Genomic DNA, 17,288 nt, shown 5'->3' with positions numbered 1-17,288 from the left:
CTTTGCAAATAAAAATATAAATCTGTGAAAAAAAAACAAGCAAATGGATCAGAAAGAGGAAAAGACATCTATTTTAGATTGGCAAGATTTAATGAAGGTTGGGGTGAAGAGGAGGTAAGCAGGAAAAGTGTAGCAGTACTCAAAGAACATAGTATCATTCACTGAGGCTGAATTACCATCCTTTTCTCATTTTTTCCGAGAGCTGCCCAAGTAGGTGAAAGCATTGATTATCACTAAGTATGATTGCTATTTCTTCCAGTATCCTGGAATTTTTGTCCACCACAAACAGAAACTAAACTCACCACTTGCTTCCCCAACACTCCTCCCTCAAAACACATACGTATACGCGTCAGGCTCTGGGTTGACGGCTCGGAGCCTGGAGCCTGTTTCCGATTCTGTGTCTCCCTCTCTCTCTGCCCCTTCCCCGTTCATGCTCTGTCTCTCTCTGTCCCAAAAATAAATAAAAAACGTTGAAAAAAAAATTTAAAAAAAAAAACACATACGTATAAAAGTGATGTCTGGAGCATCAAGAAGATTATTTATACATCACCCTGTTCCCCTGGCCTTTTGAACAATGAGGCCTCACCAGGGGTTTCGAAGTGCTTTTGATGAAGAGGTGACATAGCTTTGGCATCAAAGTCCACAGGAGGCAAAAATAGGAAGGGTCTGCATTTCCAGGAAGTTGAAATCAAATAATAGATTGTAGGTGCCTGGTGTGCAAGATCAGAGACTCCCAAAATGGCAGAATTGAAAAGTGGTTTAAAGGTCATCTCAGCTATCTACTTCAATACCTAATGCAATCCCTATCTGAGATTCTACGTCCTAGATCCTTGCACTAGGGTGGAAGGGGAAGGAAGGACATATTGCAGAATCCCTTAGGATAAAACAGATTGCTTTTCACTATAAACTTCTTACAAGAATCAATAGTATCTGTTACACATTATTCCCTGTATAGCACCTAGGAACTCAGGATGACCATGTGTTTATAGGGCTCCATGTTGAACATTTAGATACAGTGGACACTGTGCAAATCATATGAAAATTTTTAACAGTAGCTTATTTGCTAAGAGATCTCCCAGGAAAATCTGAAGCTATTTTCCATCAACAAAAAACGTAGAGAACTTACCCTAAATGATACTTTAGGCCATTTTCATAGTCAGATATTAAGAACATTGAGCCCATTGGCTCTATGAAAAAACAATTGTTAGAAGACCCTACAGTAGGGGTGGAGTTAAGAAATGAAACACAAACTTTTATAAAATTCTATGGGCATGCACAGTAAATGTAAGTCCCATTTTATGAAAACTTGATAAGATTTGTTGTGTAGTCCCAATAAATAATTAGAATTGAACTTACTGAAGCTCCCCATGCACTGCAAAGATATTCACTGTATAATGTGAGCAACACCTCCATACACTCCAGGCCCTATCAAAAGACGACTAACTATGGTATTGAGCAATATTTTGACACAGCACTCACCTTAAAACACAAGTGTAGAAACCACTGTCTTGTGCCTCAGCTGAGTGAAACCATATTGAATCTTCTTCTTTGCTCATCCTGACCTCTGAAAAGATGATGGGCTCTTCCAAATCACCCTTGTTTTTGTACCACATAAGCCTGAGTCCAGTGCTCTGGGCCATGCTATAGTTGGTGCGAATATAACTGTAGAAAAGGGCGCATTTCACCCGTACTGGTTCACCTGCCAAAGCCATGTATGTCTTGAGATCCACTGACCAGTCAATGCAGCCATCCACTGAAAGAAAACCAGATTGGGCATGAAATGCATTGAGCATTGTTAATACTAATTATAATACTAATCATTGCCAACATGTACTGAGGACTTACTGTGAGCCAGGCTTTACAGAATTTTCACGTCAAATGCTTTATTTTTTTTTAATTTTTTTTAACATTTATTTATTTTTGACAGAGAGAGAGGAAGAGAGAGAGACAGACAGACAGACAGAGCATGAGTGGGGGAGGGGCAGAGAGAGAGGGAGACACAGAGTCGGAAGCAGGCTCCAGGCTCCGAGCTGTCAGCACAAAGCCAACGCGGGGCTTGAACTCACGGACCACGAGATCATGACCTGAGCTGAAGTCGGACCTTAACCGACTAAGCCACCCAGGCGCCCCTCAAATGCTTTATATAGATTACCTCATTTAATCTTCCCAATGATCCTTTAAGATAGACCAATATCCTCCTTAGACCTTGGCAGAGAGGATCCCTGTTCTATCCCTTTGTCTTTGGGGGAATTCCCAGTCCTCACAGCAAACTTATGCTTGCAGTTAACTGGATCCTCTAAGTAGTTCCAGCACTGGTGTTTATGTGGCTGTCCTGGGGCCCTACCACAAGGCCCCAATTCTGGCAGAATGGCCTGGCAAATGGATTACTCCTGTTAGTCATGTGGTATTTGCTTCACAGGATTGTGTGAGACTGGACTTCTAGGATGACAGTGACATGTTGATTTTAGGTGACTTAAATTTTTTGGACAGGAGCCCCACAAAAGAAATACTTCCAGGGGACCCTTGTACAGCCTAAGAGCAGCCCTTAGATTCACATTTTTATGATTCTTATTTTACAGAAAAGAACTGAGACTCAAACAATTTCAATGACTTTTCCCAAAGTCACATGGTTAATAAGTGGTAGAAAACCAGTCTCTGATTCTACAGACTGTGTTCTTTACCCCTACCCTATAGTGCCTCTGCCTATAATTGTGATAGGAATGACTGTGTTATTTATTTGTCTTTGAGAAAAGTTGAAAGCAGTAGGCACCTAAAGTGATTATCTGCCATTATCTATATGCCAGTTTTCCATGGTATGACCTATTAATAGCAGATATTTAATCACAGTTCGATTTCTTTTTATACCCTAAGGCCTCTCTCACTGTTTAGATGGTATTTGCTCATGGGAATATATTATATTAATATCAGCTTTAATCAAATAATATTAGGTGGGTAAATCTACCATTAAAGAAAGACATACAGTAAATTCCCTCTTCTCCAGAATGGCTAGAAATGAGACACTGGCTAATTTAATATGCCTGTCAACACAATTAGCATAGATATTCTACTTCCAATTACTTAATTTCAAAGAATTTCACCAAATTATGCTACCTCCCTTTATATTACTTTATTACCCTTTACAAAACTGTATAAACATTGCCATTTAAAAATTATATGTTTCACTTATAATCTTGTAAACTGACCTGCTTCCTTTTTTAGAAGTTGAGAACCCTGTAGCCATCTTTTAACCTCAGTTGACAGAAAGCTCAGGGCTAAATGCAATACTCAAGTGCAATAACTATCTTACCTCCATATTTTGCTTTCTCTATACAAGGGTTCTTTTTTAAAAATTTTTAACGTTTATTTATTTTTGACAGAGAGAGAGAGAGATAGAGCATGAACAGGGGAAGGACAGAGAGAGAGGGAGACACAGATCCAAAGCAGGCTCGACTCTAAGCTGTCAGCACGGAGCCCGACGTGGGGCTCGAACCCACAAATCATGAGATCATGACCTGAGCCGACGTTGGGTGTTTAACCGACTGAGCCACCCAGGCACCCCCCTCTCTATACACAGGCTCTTGACCTGGGGTTCAAGGACACCCAGGGTGGGTACGTGGATAGACTTCAAGGTTTTTGTGCCTATTTGCATAGTTATACTTTTCTGGGGAGATGTTCCACAGCTCTTTAACAGATCTTTGAAGCAGTCTACAGCCTCAGAAAGTTTTTGGACTCTGTCGATTCTGGAATCTCTTTCTGACTTCATTTTTCACTGCTTTGCTATGTATGGGCTTTTATTATAAGCTGCCTCAAATCCTTTTCTGTATGAGAAATATTCATTAGAAATAAATCAATAATCAAATAAATATCTCATTCTAAATTTATACTGAAGGGCATTTGAACTTTCTTTGAGGATTCAGAAGGCACCAGATTCACCACTATGGATTTTGATGATCATGATGTATTGTTGAAGGCAAGAAGGTACAACTGGATTAGAATAAATACGTACTGATGACAAGCTATTTCTTGGCGGGAGGGGCTTTTAATTCACTCCCTGGTATTGGTTGTTTACCTGTCATGTATCAGTCTAATTAACTGTCAATAATAGAGAGGGGAAATCTGCATTAGTTAAACATTCTGGGTCATGGTAAATTACTGGCAATACATCTCCAGACTAAACATAATTTTAATATTTATTGTTTTGGTGGCTCAGTTGGTTAAGTGTCTGACTTCGGCTCAGGTCATGCTCTCATGGTTCGTGGGTTCAAGCCCTGTGTGGGGTTCTGTGCTGACAGTTCAGAGCCTGGAGCCTTCTTCGGATTCTGTGTCCCTCTCTCTCTGTTCCTCTCAAGCTCCCACGCTGTCTCTCTCTCTCAAAAACAAATAAAGACTAAAAAAGTTTTTAAAATATTGTTTTATCATCTTTAAGTGTATTTTATATTATTCTTTTTTATGGATTGTCTGTGACACTGTTCCCATGCATCAAGAACAATAAAAACCTGGAGGTGATTTAAAGGCTATATAACAGTCCAGTTCCCCCCCCCCCCCCCGCAACCTTAAGATGCATAGCAAGTTAACAAATTTGGCTTAACAAAGTAGCCTCAACCTCTATAATTACCTACTTAATATGAAAAAAAAAAAGCTTTTGGAATGTTTTTTTTTTTTCCATTCGTTCCCTAAATCCCTTTAGTTACTTCTTTTAAACCATCTGCTGTATAATCTACACCTTTACAATGTTAACAGGCTGGTTTGGCCCATTAGTGACAGGACATGGTTGGTATTGAAGATAATCAAAATATCTGCTCCTGAGACACAATGATCATACTCAAAGGCAGTTGAAGACATTTAACAGCCTTTACAATTAGCTTTATCATACAAACCTTGAGAGTATACTGAGAATTCATTTCCTTTTAAGTACTATCTGAGCAAAATGTATTTGATTTGATAGATTCATAGTTCCTTTTCCTCTGTTCTCTTGGTTAGCTAGCAAAGGGAGTATTTAGTTATAAGGTAGTCAATAGACAGAAAACAGCCTTGCAGTAATGGGGAAAACAATTTCCAAATGTTATCCCTCTTATTCTTTTCCTTGAGCATCCACAATACAAGGTTACAATATAAAGTATTTCGAGAGACCTGAGGGAATCTTCCCCAAAAGCAGACAAAGGGTTGATGCCAGGGATCCGTAAAGGACCATCTGCCACCAAATATTTTCCCACACTGATCTTTCATCAGTAGAAATCCATTCCCATGAGTTAAGGCATTATAGTCTTATACCTAGAGAGTATTAGACCATTAATAGATTCCAACATGATGGTATGATTTGTTTCTCTTGGATTTCTAGTCCTAGGAAACAAACCGAGAGTGGGGCAAAAGGAGATAGAATATGAGATAGTACATTTATTTTTTAGATTTTGGAGTAGTGAAGCAACTAAGAAGGATGTACTGTGGTAAGAGACCTAGAAAGGCAGGTGACAAGGCAGCATAAAGGAAGTGAAACCGTGAGGTTAAGGGAGAAGCACTGAAAGGTACGAGAGGGTCACAAAAAGGCAGGAAGAAGAGAAAGGTCACATACAATCCAATTAGCCAAGGGTCGTTGCAGGAATCAAAGATGGTGCCACCAAAAGTGACCAGTGCAAGTCACATTTCTATCATGAGAAGGAGTTTTCAATAACATGTCACACTTTCAGAGCCCCTCACACGTCGACACTTTATACATATTTGGCAAATACAGAACTGTGATGCAGCTGACAAAGCTGCAGACTATGGCCAGGTTAGGGACACAGTGGAATTGAGTAGCCCACAGAGGAAGCCAACCTGCAAGCTTGATCTCATCAGCACAGGCCTATAATCCAGAGTGATCCAGCCCCTTTCTGTTCACAACTCCAGTCACACCTATTTAAGTTGGCCCCCAAAGAGCTCCTGAGAAAAGTGGTTTCTGGACATACCTACTTTCTCCCACAGGTGATTTGAGAACTGAGGTTCACTGACCAGCCACAAGTGTAAATAGAGGCACTACAAGAAGGGATACACTTTTCCCGCCAAAACAGGGAAATTCTACAGTTGGATTGAAGCTTGCTACAGCACAAACACATCAAAAGTTTAAGTGAGGGCATGCCTGTTCTCTGCTTCACAATAACTCAATATGGTTATAAATATTCCCATCATTCCATTAGAAAAGACGTCCTATTTATAAATTATCCATTGTCTGTTCACTCTTAAATCTTACGAATAGCAATTCAAGTGTTAAAAAAAAAACTGTATTTCTTTGAATTTTCATCTCTACTCCCTAGATTTATGTTTCTGTAAAACCCAGGTCTCTATTTTAATCATTTTCATTCCAATCTTCCAAACAAGTATATTCTTAGGAAGTGTGACATGAAGATTCGAAGAGGAGGGGGAGGAGGAAGGGTAGAAACACAAAAAGGGACATGCCAGTTTCCATGCATTTTATTTTTCCAAGAGGAGATTCCTAGGGGTGAAATCTAATACAAACCTATGGAAAGTGCTCTGGGTGGCAAAAGAAAATCTATAAGCCTTGGATTCCTCCTCAATACAACCAGCAGAGAAAAAACTTGCCATACCTTCCTGCTGTGAAAACAAAACCCTGAGAAAAGTTTATTAATCCCTAAAAGAGGATAAGATGTTATTATCAACAATGATTATAATATTATCTTGGGAAAAAAGTATTGTATATAGTAAAATCACAGACTGTAATGGCTATGTGAATTACAATTTTTATTGGGGGATAGAACATATAGCTATGTATAGAATTGCTAATTCTGCACTTTTACCCCAAGTTGGAAATCTGTTCAGGTAAAATGGCTAATTAGCACAGGAGAAAATATGCAAGCTCCAGATATCTTGATGACATTAATTACAACTTAGGTACATCTGGTACTAGTTTATTATGTGTTTGTGATTAATAAATTCATTTGTTAAACCACGTGTTTTCTTGTAACTATGTCAACTATATCCCTTTTTTTATAGCAGCTCTCCTGTTTGTGATCAACAGGGCAATTGTTGGGGGCAATTCATCAAATCACCACTAGAGGGGGTGCTGTCCAAGTGTTTTGTTCAGCACTTGCATTTTCTGCTCCTGACCTTTAAAATTAAGAAACTGCTATCTGCCAACCACTGGTTGCTGGGGAGGGAATCACAGCACACTTCTGGGGATGCACCACTGCAGATGATAGAGGGAGCCAAAAGTTGAGTATGCAACTAAGTTCTTGCTCAAACTGGTAACCAGTTACACACACAGCAGGTGGATGACCCAGCACAGAAAGCTGCAATAGCAACCACTAGTATTATCTGAGCTCTTAGTACAGAACAGTTAGGTGCTGTGATAGGTTCTTTGCCATTGTTTTTCTCATTTCATTATCATGTTAACTGAGGGAGATAGGGACTCTTATCATTCCCATTTTACTGAGGAGAAAAAAAAGAATTAGTGTTTAAATGACTTTCTCAAGGACACTCAAGTTGTGATGGTAGAGTGTGGATCCCAACGCAGATGAGTTGGACTCGAGAACTTATGTTCTTAATCACTGTGTGTTCTATATACTGCCTCCTATACTCTTCATCCTAGCTCATGATCCATTAAAATATTAAAAAATTTGCTTGATGCTATCCAAATTGTCATATGTATTCCAAAGAACACATTCCTGTCCTAGAGAGTAGACCTTTCCAGCTGACTGATAATCTATCCTCCAATAATCATTGTGGGAATAATAGCCATAAAATAATATATGCCAATTATTTATGAATTACACACAGTACTTACAGAGTAATGCATTCTTAATAATTTGTGTACTTGATTTAACCTCTGAAGATCAGATCTAAAACTTGGATCAATTTTATCTGACCCATATTGATTTATTTAAAACTAAATATTTAGGAATGATCACCCAATTCCTAAAATTATAATCTAGGAATAAAGTTGCGTGTTTAACATTTGTATTTATGTATTATAATTATTAAACACAATGTTATTCTCTTTATTCTTAATATTTTAATGTGGGAGTTAAATGCTTTCTATTTCTCTCAGCTCTCCCCCAAACACACACCTAAAGACAAGTTTCTTTGTATTTATACGCATCACAGTGAACATTATATGCCTCAAGTGGGCAGCCCCAAGCACAAGATGTCAAACTCTTCAAGAAGTAAATGGCCTGCATCCTTACTACTGGACCCATGCCTCCTTGCCCCTAGCCTGGAAATATGGACAGAGCTATTTCATTATTTCTTAAATAAAGTTCTGTCAGTAGAAAAAAATTATTTTAAAACTTTCATCTGTGCATCAGTATCCATCAATAGAGAAACTATTCCCCACTCCAGCTCTATAAATAGAATGAGTGATTATTGCTTCAGGTTTTAAAAAGCATTTCCACACTTTTTATGAATTGGATTATATGCTTTCCTTTCACACTTTTACCCACTACCATTCGTCAATGAAAAGGTTCTGCTTAAATGAAGTCTTTCATCTCATTTCAACCTAGTTATTACGCTTAATAATGGGCTGGCAACCATCTTCATTTCCTTTTCATTACAGGATCTGTGCTATGCTTTGTCAAGATCATTCCTTGGATCTTTATGTGACAAATGAGCCTCAATTATGTTCTGGAGGTGAAGCCACGTGAAACATTACAACCAACTCCTCAACTCCTGATTACCTGAGACCTGATGAGAGCTTCCTTGGGAATTAGTCATTAGCCAGGAGCCCTTCTCAGATGCACTAATGTTAATATGGAGGCTGCGGCAGCAAATGAGCCTGTGGAAGACAGGATATCAGCACTGCCCACCAATCCCTCTAGCAGGCTTTCTGCTGCCCCCTCAAATCCAGAATGCTTGGCAGTGAATTTATCTTCCATGCCAAATCTGCTCTGCCTCCTATGTTTGCAGTTATCCAAATAAAAATCTTTCAAAATCATCCCTGAATCTTGCCTTTCCCTTCCCACTGACCTCCCCCTGATCCTCCAATAAGACATTATAGGAGCTAGTCATTTCTGAACAGTTAAATTCTTCCCCTCCTCTCCATCTTCATAGTTGTGAAAGTCTAGGTCTGAGTCTCATATCTTGTTTGGACTACTGCAATTCTCTTCTAAATGATTCTCTAACCCTCTCATTCCAATCTGTTCTTTAAACTGCTACCAAAGTGATCTTTCTGAAGTATATGACCACGTCCCTTCACTGCTCAAATTCTGCAGTGACTCCCAGTATGCAAATCCCTAAGCCTGGCTCCCCTGGCTCACCCTAGACTGCTTGTCTTTTCTGCCCCTCCCTATTACTCCTCACATCCTACACTTCAGTCAATACTCACCTTCCCTGAATATGCCAATCACCTCTCTCTGTCTTTGCTCTTCTGGTTCCTTCCTCTAGAATATCCTTGCCTCTGTGTCTATTGAGATCTACGAATCCTCCAAGATCCAGCTTCAAATGCCACTTCTTCTACGAAACCGTACTTCATTGCTCCATATGAATCCTTTCCCCTCACCATATGTTTTGTCTACACATCTTCCCAGTTAGATGGGCATCTCATTTACTCTGTATTCCTAGGACAAGGTCTGGTGCATTGTACATAGTAGGCATTCATTAAATGTTTATGGGATGAAATCATGTAGGGTTTTTTTCCTCCCAAATTTCCTAATAATCGAATGTTGTTTGTATTTGTCAAAGACCTTAAGATTCTTCCTACTGCTACCCACCACCGGAAGCAGTGATGTGTCCAAACTCTGATAGAAATATCAGGAGATAGGGGCGCCTGGGTGGCTCAGTCAGTTGGGCGGCAGACTTCGGCTCAGGTCATGATCTCGCTGTCCGTGAGTTCGAGCCCCGCATCAGGCTCTGTGCTGACCACGCAGAGCCTGGAGCCTGTCTCGGATTCTGTGTCTCCCTCTCTCTCTGACCCTCCCCCGTTCATGCTCTGTCTCTCTCTGTCTCAAAAATAAATAAACGTTAAAAAAAATCAAAAAAAAAGAAATATCAGGAGATAGACCCAAATGTACAAAATGTGTTCACAATTACAAGTGACAGCCACCTTTCCATTAGCCAGCATCACTAGAAACAGGAATAAAAAATAAAATCTATGCTACATCCCTGTCCCAGAACTTACGATTCTCTGGTAAGTCAGCCAAAATCAACAATTCTACTACCCAAGCTCTTCCAAATCAGACACCTTGCTCTTGACAGACTGACCTCCTCACTCCTAGTCCTACCTTAGTCATGCTTTTCAGGGAACAGTTATGCTGTAGGCCCTTGCCCACTCAGCTCTTTCCTGTCTGCAATTTCATACCACTTCTCCCACCTTCCAATCCTCCCCAAACAAATCTGAGTCATGCCCAGACTTTAGTTTACCTAGGTGTAAGTTAGGAATGGCATCCTCGTTTTCCTAACATATTAATTGGCTCATTGGTTCAAGGTCATAGACTCCTGTTTGTTTGTTTGTTTGTTTGTTTGTTTTCATCTATACTCAAGTACCTCATGGACAAGACACTTAGTAGGTCTTACTGAATGTAGTTTTATATATTTTCATTACATTAGACCTTGCACAACTAAGTGCTAATGGAGTGAACTGCTTTGGTTAATTGATTTTCACATTCACTATAGATTAACTTTTGGATTGTTGCAAATCTTTTTTAAAATATCCGAATCTGCATGTAAAAATCCTCAACAAGATACTAACAAATTGAATTCAACAGCATATAAAAAGAATTATTCACCATGATCAAGTGGGATTTATTCCTGGGATGCAGGGCTGGTTCAGCATTCACAAATCAATCAACGTGATACATCACATTAATAAAAGAAAGGATAAGAACCATATGATCCTGTCAATAGCTGCAAAAAAGCATTTGACAAAATGCAACATTCTTCTTAAAAAAACACTCAAGAAAGTCAGGATAGAAGGAACATACTTAAACATCATAGAAGCCATTTATGAAAAGCCCACAGCTAACATCATCCTCAATGGGGAAAAACTGAGAGCATTCCCCCTGAGATCAGGAACAAGACAGGGATGTTCACTTTCACCACTGCTGTTTAACATAGTGTTGGTAGCCCTAGCATCAGCTATCAGACAACAAAATGAAATAAAAGGCATCCAAATTGGCAAAGAAGAAGTCAAATCTTCACTTTTTGCAGGCAACATGATACTCTACATGGAAAACCCGAAAGACTCCACCAAAAAGCTGCTAGAACTGATACATGATTCAGCAAAGTTGCAGGGTACAAAATCAATGTACAGAAATTGGTTGCATTTTTATACACCAATAAGGAAGTAACAGAAAGAGAAATAAAGAAACTGATCCCATTTACAATTGCACCAAGAACCATAAAATACCTAGGAATAAACCAAAGATGTAAAAGACCTGTATGCTGAAAACTATAGAAAGCTTATGAAGGAAATTGAAGACACACAAAGAAATGGAAAAACTTTCCATGCTCATGGATTGGAAGAATAAATATTGTTAAAGTGTCAATATTACCCAAATCAATCTAAACATTCAATGCAATCCCAATCAAAATTGCACCAGCATTCTTCTCGAAGCTAGAACAAGCAATCCTAACATTTGTATGGAACCACAAAAGGCCCCGAATAGCCAAAGTAATGTTGCAAGAGAAAACCGAAGCGGGCATCATCACAATCCCAAACTTTAGCCTCTACTACAAGGCTGTAATCATCAATACAGTATGGTACTGGCACAAAGACAGACACATAGACCAATGGAATAGAATAGAGAACCCAGAATTGGACCCACAAATGTATGGCCAACGAATCTTAGACAAAGCAGGAAAGAGTATCCAATGGAAAAGACAGTCTCTTTAGCAAATGGTGCTGGGAGAGCTGGACAGCAACATGCAGAAGAATGAAACTAGACCACTTTCTTACACCATTCACAAAAATAAACTCAAAATGGATGAAAGATCTAAATGTGAGACAGGAAACCATCAAAATCCTAGAGGAGAAAGCAGGCAACAACCTCTTTGACCTCAGCCGCAGCAATTTCTTACTCGACACATCTCCAAAGGCAAGGGAAACAAAAGCAAAAATGAAGTATTGGGACCTCATCAAGATAAAAAGCTTCTGCACTGCAAAAGAAACAATCAACAAAACTAAAAGGCAACTGACGAAATGGGAAAAGGTATTTGCAAATGACATATCGGATAAAGGGTTAGTATCCAAAATCTATAAAGAAGTTACCAAACTCAACATTTGAAAAACAAATAATCCAGTGAAGAAATGGGCAGAAGACATGAATAGGACACTTTTCCAAAGAAGACATCCCAATGGCCAACAGACAGATGAAAAGATGTTCAAAGTCACTCATCATCAGGGAAATACAAATCAAAGCCACACTGAGATACCACCTCACACCGGTCAGAGTGGCTAAAATGAACAAATTAGGAAACTACAGATGCTGGCGAGGATATGGAGAAATGGGAACCCTCTTACACTGTTGGTGGGAATGCAAACTGGTGTAGCCTCTATGGAAAACAGTGTGAAGTTTCCTCAAAAAATTAAAAATAGAACTACCCTATGACCCAGCAATAGCACTACTAGGAATTTACTCAAGGGATACAAGAGTGCTTATGCATAGTGGCACATGTACTCCAATGTTTATAGCAGCACTTTCAACACTAGCCAAATTATGGAAAGAGCCTAAATGTCCATCAAGTGACGAATGGATAAAGAAGGAAGATGTGGTTTATATATACAATGGAATGCTACTTGGCAATGAGAAAGGATGAAATCATGCCATTTGCAGCGACGTGCATGAAATGGAAGGCATTATGCTGAGGGAAATAAGTCAGTCAGAGAAGGACAGATATTACATGTTTTCACTCATATGTAGATCTTGAGAAATTTAACAGAAGACCATGGGGAAAGGGATGGGGGAAAAACAGTTACAAACAGAGAGGGAGGGAGGCAAACCACAAGAGATTCTTAAATATAGAGAACAAAATGAGGGTGGATGGAGGGTTGGGGAAGAGGGGAAAATGGGTGATGGGCATTGAGGAGGGAACTTGTTGGGATGAGCACTGGGTGTTGTATGTAAGCCAATTTGACAATAAGTTATATTCCTAAAAAATAATAAAAAATAAAATGGAAACAATAATAAAATAATAATAAAACATCCAAATCTGCAATCCCTATAAAAATAATACCAGAATTCTGCACAGAGCTAGAATAATCCTAAAATGTTTATGGAACCAGAAAAGAGCCCAAATAGCCAAAGCAATCCTGAAAAAGAAAACCGAAGCTGGAGGCATCACAATCCCAGACTTCAAGATGTATTACAAAGCTGTAATCATTAAGACAATATGGTACTGGCACAAAAACAGACGCTCAGATCAATGGAACACAATAGAGAACCCAGAAATGGACCCACAAACGTAATCTTTGACAAAGCAGGAAAGAATATCCAATGGAATAAAGATAGTCTCCTCAGCAAATGGTACAGGGAAAACTGGACAGCAATATGCAGAAAAATTAACCTGGACCACTTCCTTATACCATACACAAAAATAAACTCAAAATGGATGAAAGACCTAAATGTGAGACAGGAAGCCATCAAAATTCTAGAGGAGAAAGCAGGCAAAAACCTCTCTGACCTCTGCTGCAACTTCTTACTCAACATGTCCCCAGAGGAAAGGGAAACAAAAGCAAAAATGAACTATTGGGACCTCATCAAGATAAAAAGCTTCTGCACAGAGAAGAAAACTATCAACAAAACTAAAAGACAACCAGAGAAGATATTTGCAAATGACATATCAGATAAAGGGTTAGTATCCAAACTCTATAAAGAACTTATCAAACTCAACACCCAAAAAACAAATAATCCAGTATGTCCAGGCAAAAGACATGAATAGACACTTTTCCAAAGAAGACATCCAGATGGCTAAGAAACACATGAAAAAATGTTCAACATCACTCATTGTCAGGGAAATAAAATTAAAACCACAATAAGATACCACCTCACTCCAGTCAGGATGGCTAAAATTAACAACTCAGGCAACAACAGATGTTGGCGAGGATGCAAAGAGGATCTCTTTTGCACTGCTGGTGGGAATGCAAACTCGTGCAGCCACTCTGGAAAACAGTATGGAGGTTCCTCAAAAAAAAAAAAAAAAAAGTAGAATTACCTTAAGACCCAGCAATTGCACCACTAGGTATTTACCCAAGGGATACAGGTGTGCTGTTTCAAAGGGGCACATGCACCCCAATGTTTATAGCAGTGCTATCGACAATAGCCAAAGTATGGAAAGAGCCCAAATGTCCACCGACGGATAAATGGATAAAGAAGATGTGGTATATATATACCATGGAGTATTCCTTGGCAATTAAAGAGAATGAAATCTTGCCATTTGCAACTACATGGATGGAACTAGAGAGTATTATGCTAAGTCAAATTAGTCTGTCAGAGAAAGACAAAAGTCATATGACTTCACTCATCTGAGGAATTTAAGACATAAAACAGATTAACATAAGGGAAGGGAAGCAAAACTAATATAAAAACAGGGAGGCAGACAAAACATAAGAGACTCTTAAATATAGAGAACAGAGGGTTGCTGGAGCGCGTTGTGAGAGGGGGCATGGGCTAAATGGGTAAGGGGCATTAAGGAATCTACTCGTGAAATCATTGTTGCACTATATGCTAACTAACTTGGATGCAAATTTAAAAGTCAAAAATAATAGGGGCTCCTGGGTGGTTCAGTTGGTTAAGAGTCCAACTTCTGCTCAGGTCATGACCTTGCGGTTTGTGAGTTCAAGCTCTGTGCTGACAGCTCAGAGCCTGGAACCTGCTTCCAATTCTGTGTCTCCCTCTCTCTCTGCCCCTCCCTGATCATTCTTTGTCTCTCTCTGTCTCAAAAATAAACATTAAAAATAAAAAAATAATAAAAAAATAAAAAATAAAACATCCAAATCCACTTTTATGCTTTAGTAAGTAAAGAATCATGATGAGACCGAAATCTTTCTGGATTCAATGAGGATTTGTCAGGCCCTCGGGGTCATCACCCTAGACTCCAATGCCAAGGCAGTATAAGAAAAAGGCATAACAGAGTGAAAAGAACATTGAGCTAGCTAGAGATCAGAGACCCTGGGTTCTCATTTCACCTCTGCCCATTTAAAAAGATACATGACATTTGAGAAAGTCAGTTTCTACTCTGAAAAGAAATGGAGGCATTAAACTAGACAAGCTCTAATGAAGCACCAATAAATCAGATTATCTGATGGTTGGTAAGGTCTTTCATCAAGAAGACAAGATGTATATGTGCTAAATTGAAAAATCTCCCCCTGGCAATATTCTTTTTGATTTTTTTCCTTAATTTCAAAATTACAGAGAACTAAAAAGAATATTACAAATTCCCATTATTTTACCATCCAAATTTAGTAATGTGAACTTTTTTCCAATTTGCTTTCAGTAGCTTTGTTTTATTAAAGAAATAAAGCATTGCAGATATAGCTAATGTCCCCTTTAACCACCATACACAGTCCCATCCTTACCTCAAACTCCTGTCTAGATATAACCACTATTCCTTCCAACTTTTAGATTCTTGCATACATAAATAGGTATCCTGAAAAAAATTACTATAGTGACTAAAAGTTTCTTACAATGGGGAATATAGGAGGTGGGAATGAAAGCCACTTAACTGAGGGCTCTTGTGATGTGGGTTCCAGTCAACTGAGGTCTAAGAGAGTGTGATTAGAGGTGTGCACATTCCGCATAACGTGCACACTGTACGTCTCACACACAGAACCCTAGTGGGGGCAAACCTCAGAGTCTGTAGGTGTTTTCTGCCCAAAGTTAGTTGTTTCTATGCCATGTGCTGCCACACAGATTTCAGGATAAGACCTCTGATTGAACCTCAGTCGAAGTTCTGCTCTGTTATGGAGAAAGTTCTGATTCATGGCAGAGACACAATTGTTGCTCATCAAATAGCAAGGTTCTAAAAGTTACAAGCAGGGCCCACATCTTCAACTCTGCACCTGGCTGCCTCTATTGCAAATCAAATTCTGTGTCAACTAGGAAAAGTGACTCCAGAGTAAGTACCTATTAGGGCTTAGTCATCTTCTTTAGATAACTTATTTCCCTGTACATTTTCAAGTTCAGCACATCATTTGGCCACTATAAACCCCTCATCCTGCTAAGCTAACCAAATAATGGAAACCCTCTGCTGGTTGTGACTGTCAGGGGGCTGTAAGGATTAAATACATCAGTGCACTTCAAATGCTTAGAACAGTGCCTGGCACACAGATAGTACTCAGCAAGTCTTCTATTACTACTTTCACTACTACTACTTCTATTAACTACATATCTATTTTATTAATTCTTCTATTGTACTTTCCAAGCATTTATATGTAACAATACACATTATTTCAATAAAAAGTGTCTTTTATATACTCTTTATATTAAAGTTAGGTCATTATTTTCTTTCCAAATTTAAGGCAGGGGTAAGTCATAATACCTATAAATTTCATTTCAAATGGCCATTATGAAATATTTTAACATGTGTTTTCATATTAATTACATAAAACAGTGTAGAGTAATATGTATATACCTATAATTGGTATATGCTATATTATAAAAATACTACATTATTTAAGATTGCATATAATATTTACATTTTATAAATTACATATAGATTTACTCTTACAGATTGCATATCATACTTGTAGTTTATAAATTTGCATATATTTGTATAATATATTCACCTTATGTTTATGTAATCATAGTGTATATTTATAGTATAAAGTAAATTGTTATAAATAAATATATTTATAAGTTAACTATAATAGTTTGAATCACTGAAATGGCTGCTTTTATAAGCCAAAAAGTTTAAATATTGACAATTTTGTGATTCATCCTAATATATGCCTTATATAAAATACTATACATTTAAATAAACATTTGTCATATAAAGTTGTGACTATCCTAAAAAAGAAGTGTAGGACTAAATAAAGTTGAGACTTACATGTTAGTTCGTAAATATATTTTTTTGTTATTTGTGTTAGGGCCCTTCTGATAATTCATAAAACCAGCAGAGCTTCTTCTAGCTTCCAGGCCTTTCCAATGGCTGTGCCCTATGCCTAGTACGCTGTTCCCTCAGATATCCACTTAGCTCACTGGCTGCCAACTTCCTTCATTACTCTGTTCAAATAAGTTGGGGATGGGGGCAATTACTGATTCCAGGACAAACCGGACAAAGGGATGGGTGGCTTGACAACCTCCACCCATTCACATTATCTCCAGAAGCATCTCCCAGACCCTGAACACTTCCTTTCCTTACTCCATACA

At 38.5% G+C, this 17,288-nt stretch overlaps 1 protein-coding gene across 1 annotated transcript in view; it reads right to left on the bottom strand.

Moving 5' to 3' along the window:
* IL1RAPL2 (interleukin 1 receptor accessory protein like 2) overlaps nucleotides 1–17,288 on the bottom strand; it is a 1,151,998-nt gene that overhangs the window by 535,010 nt on the left and 599,700 nt on the right. The window contains exon 3 of the mRNA XM_058713967.1: nucleotides 1,480–1,753. Within this exon, the coding sequence (XP_058569950.1) occupies nucleotides 1,480–1,753 (274 nt within the window). The remainder of the gene's footprint in view (nucleotides 1–1,479; nucleotides 1,754–17,288) is intronic.

This window comes from Neofelis nebulosa, chromosome X (genome assembly GCF_028018385.1).
Source record: "Neofelis nebulosa isolate mNeoNeb1 chromosome X, mNeoNeb1.pri, whole genome shotgun sequence".
NCBI lineage: Eukaryota > Metazoa > Chordata > Mammalia > Carnivora > Felidae > Neofelis > Neofelis nebulosa.
The sequence above is the reverse complement of the archived record's forward strand: the minus strand, read 5'-3'. Positions and strand labels throughout refer to the sequence as shown.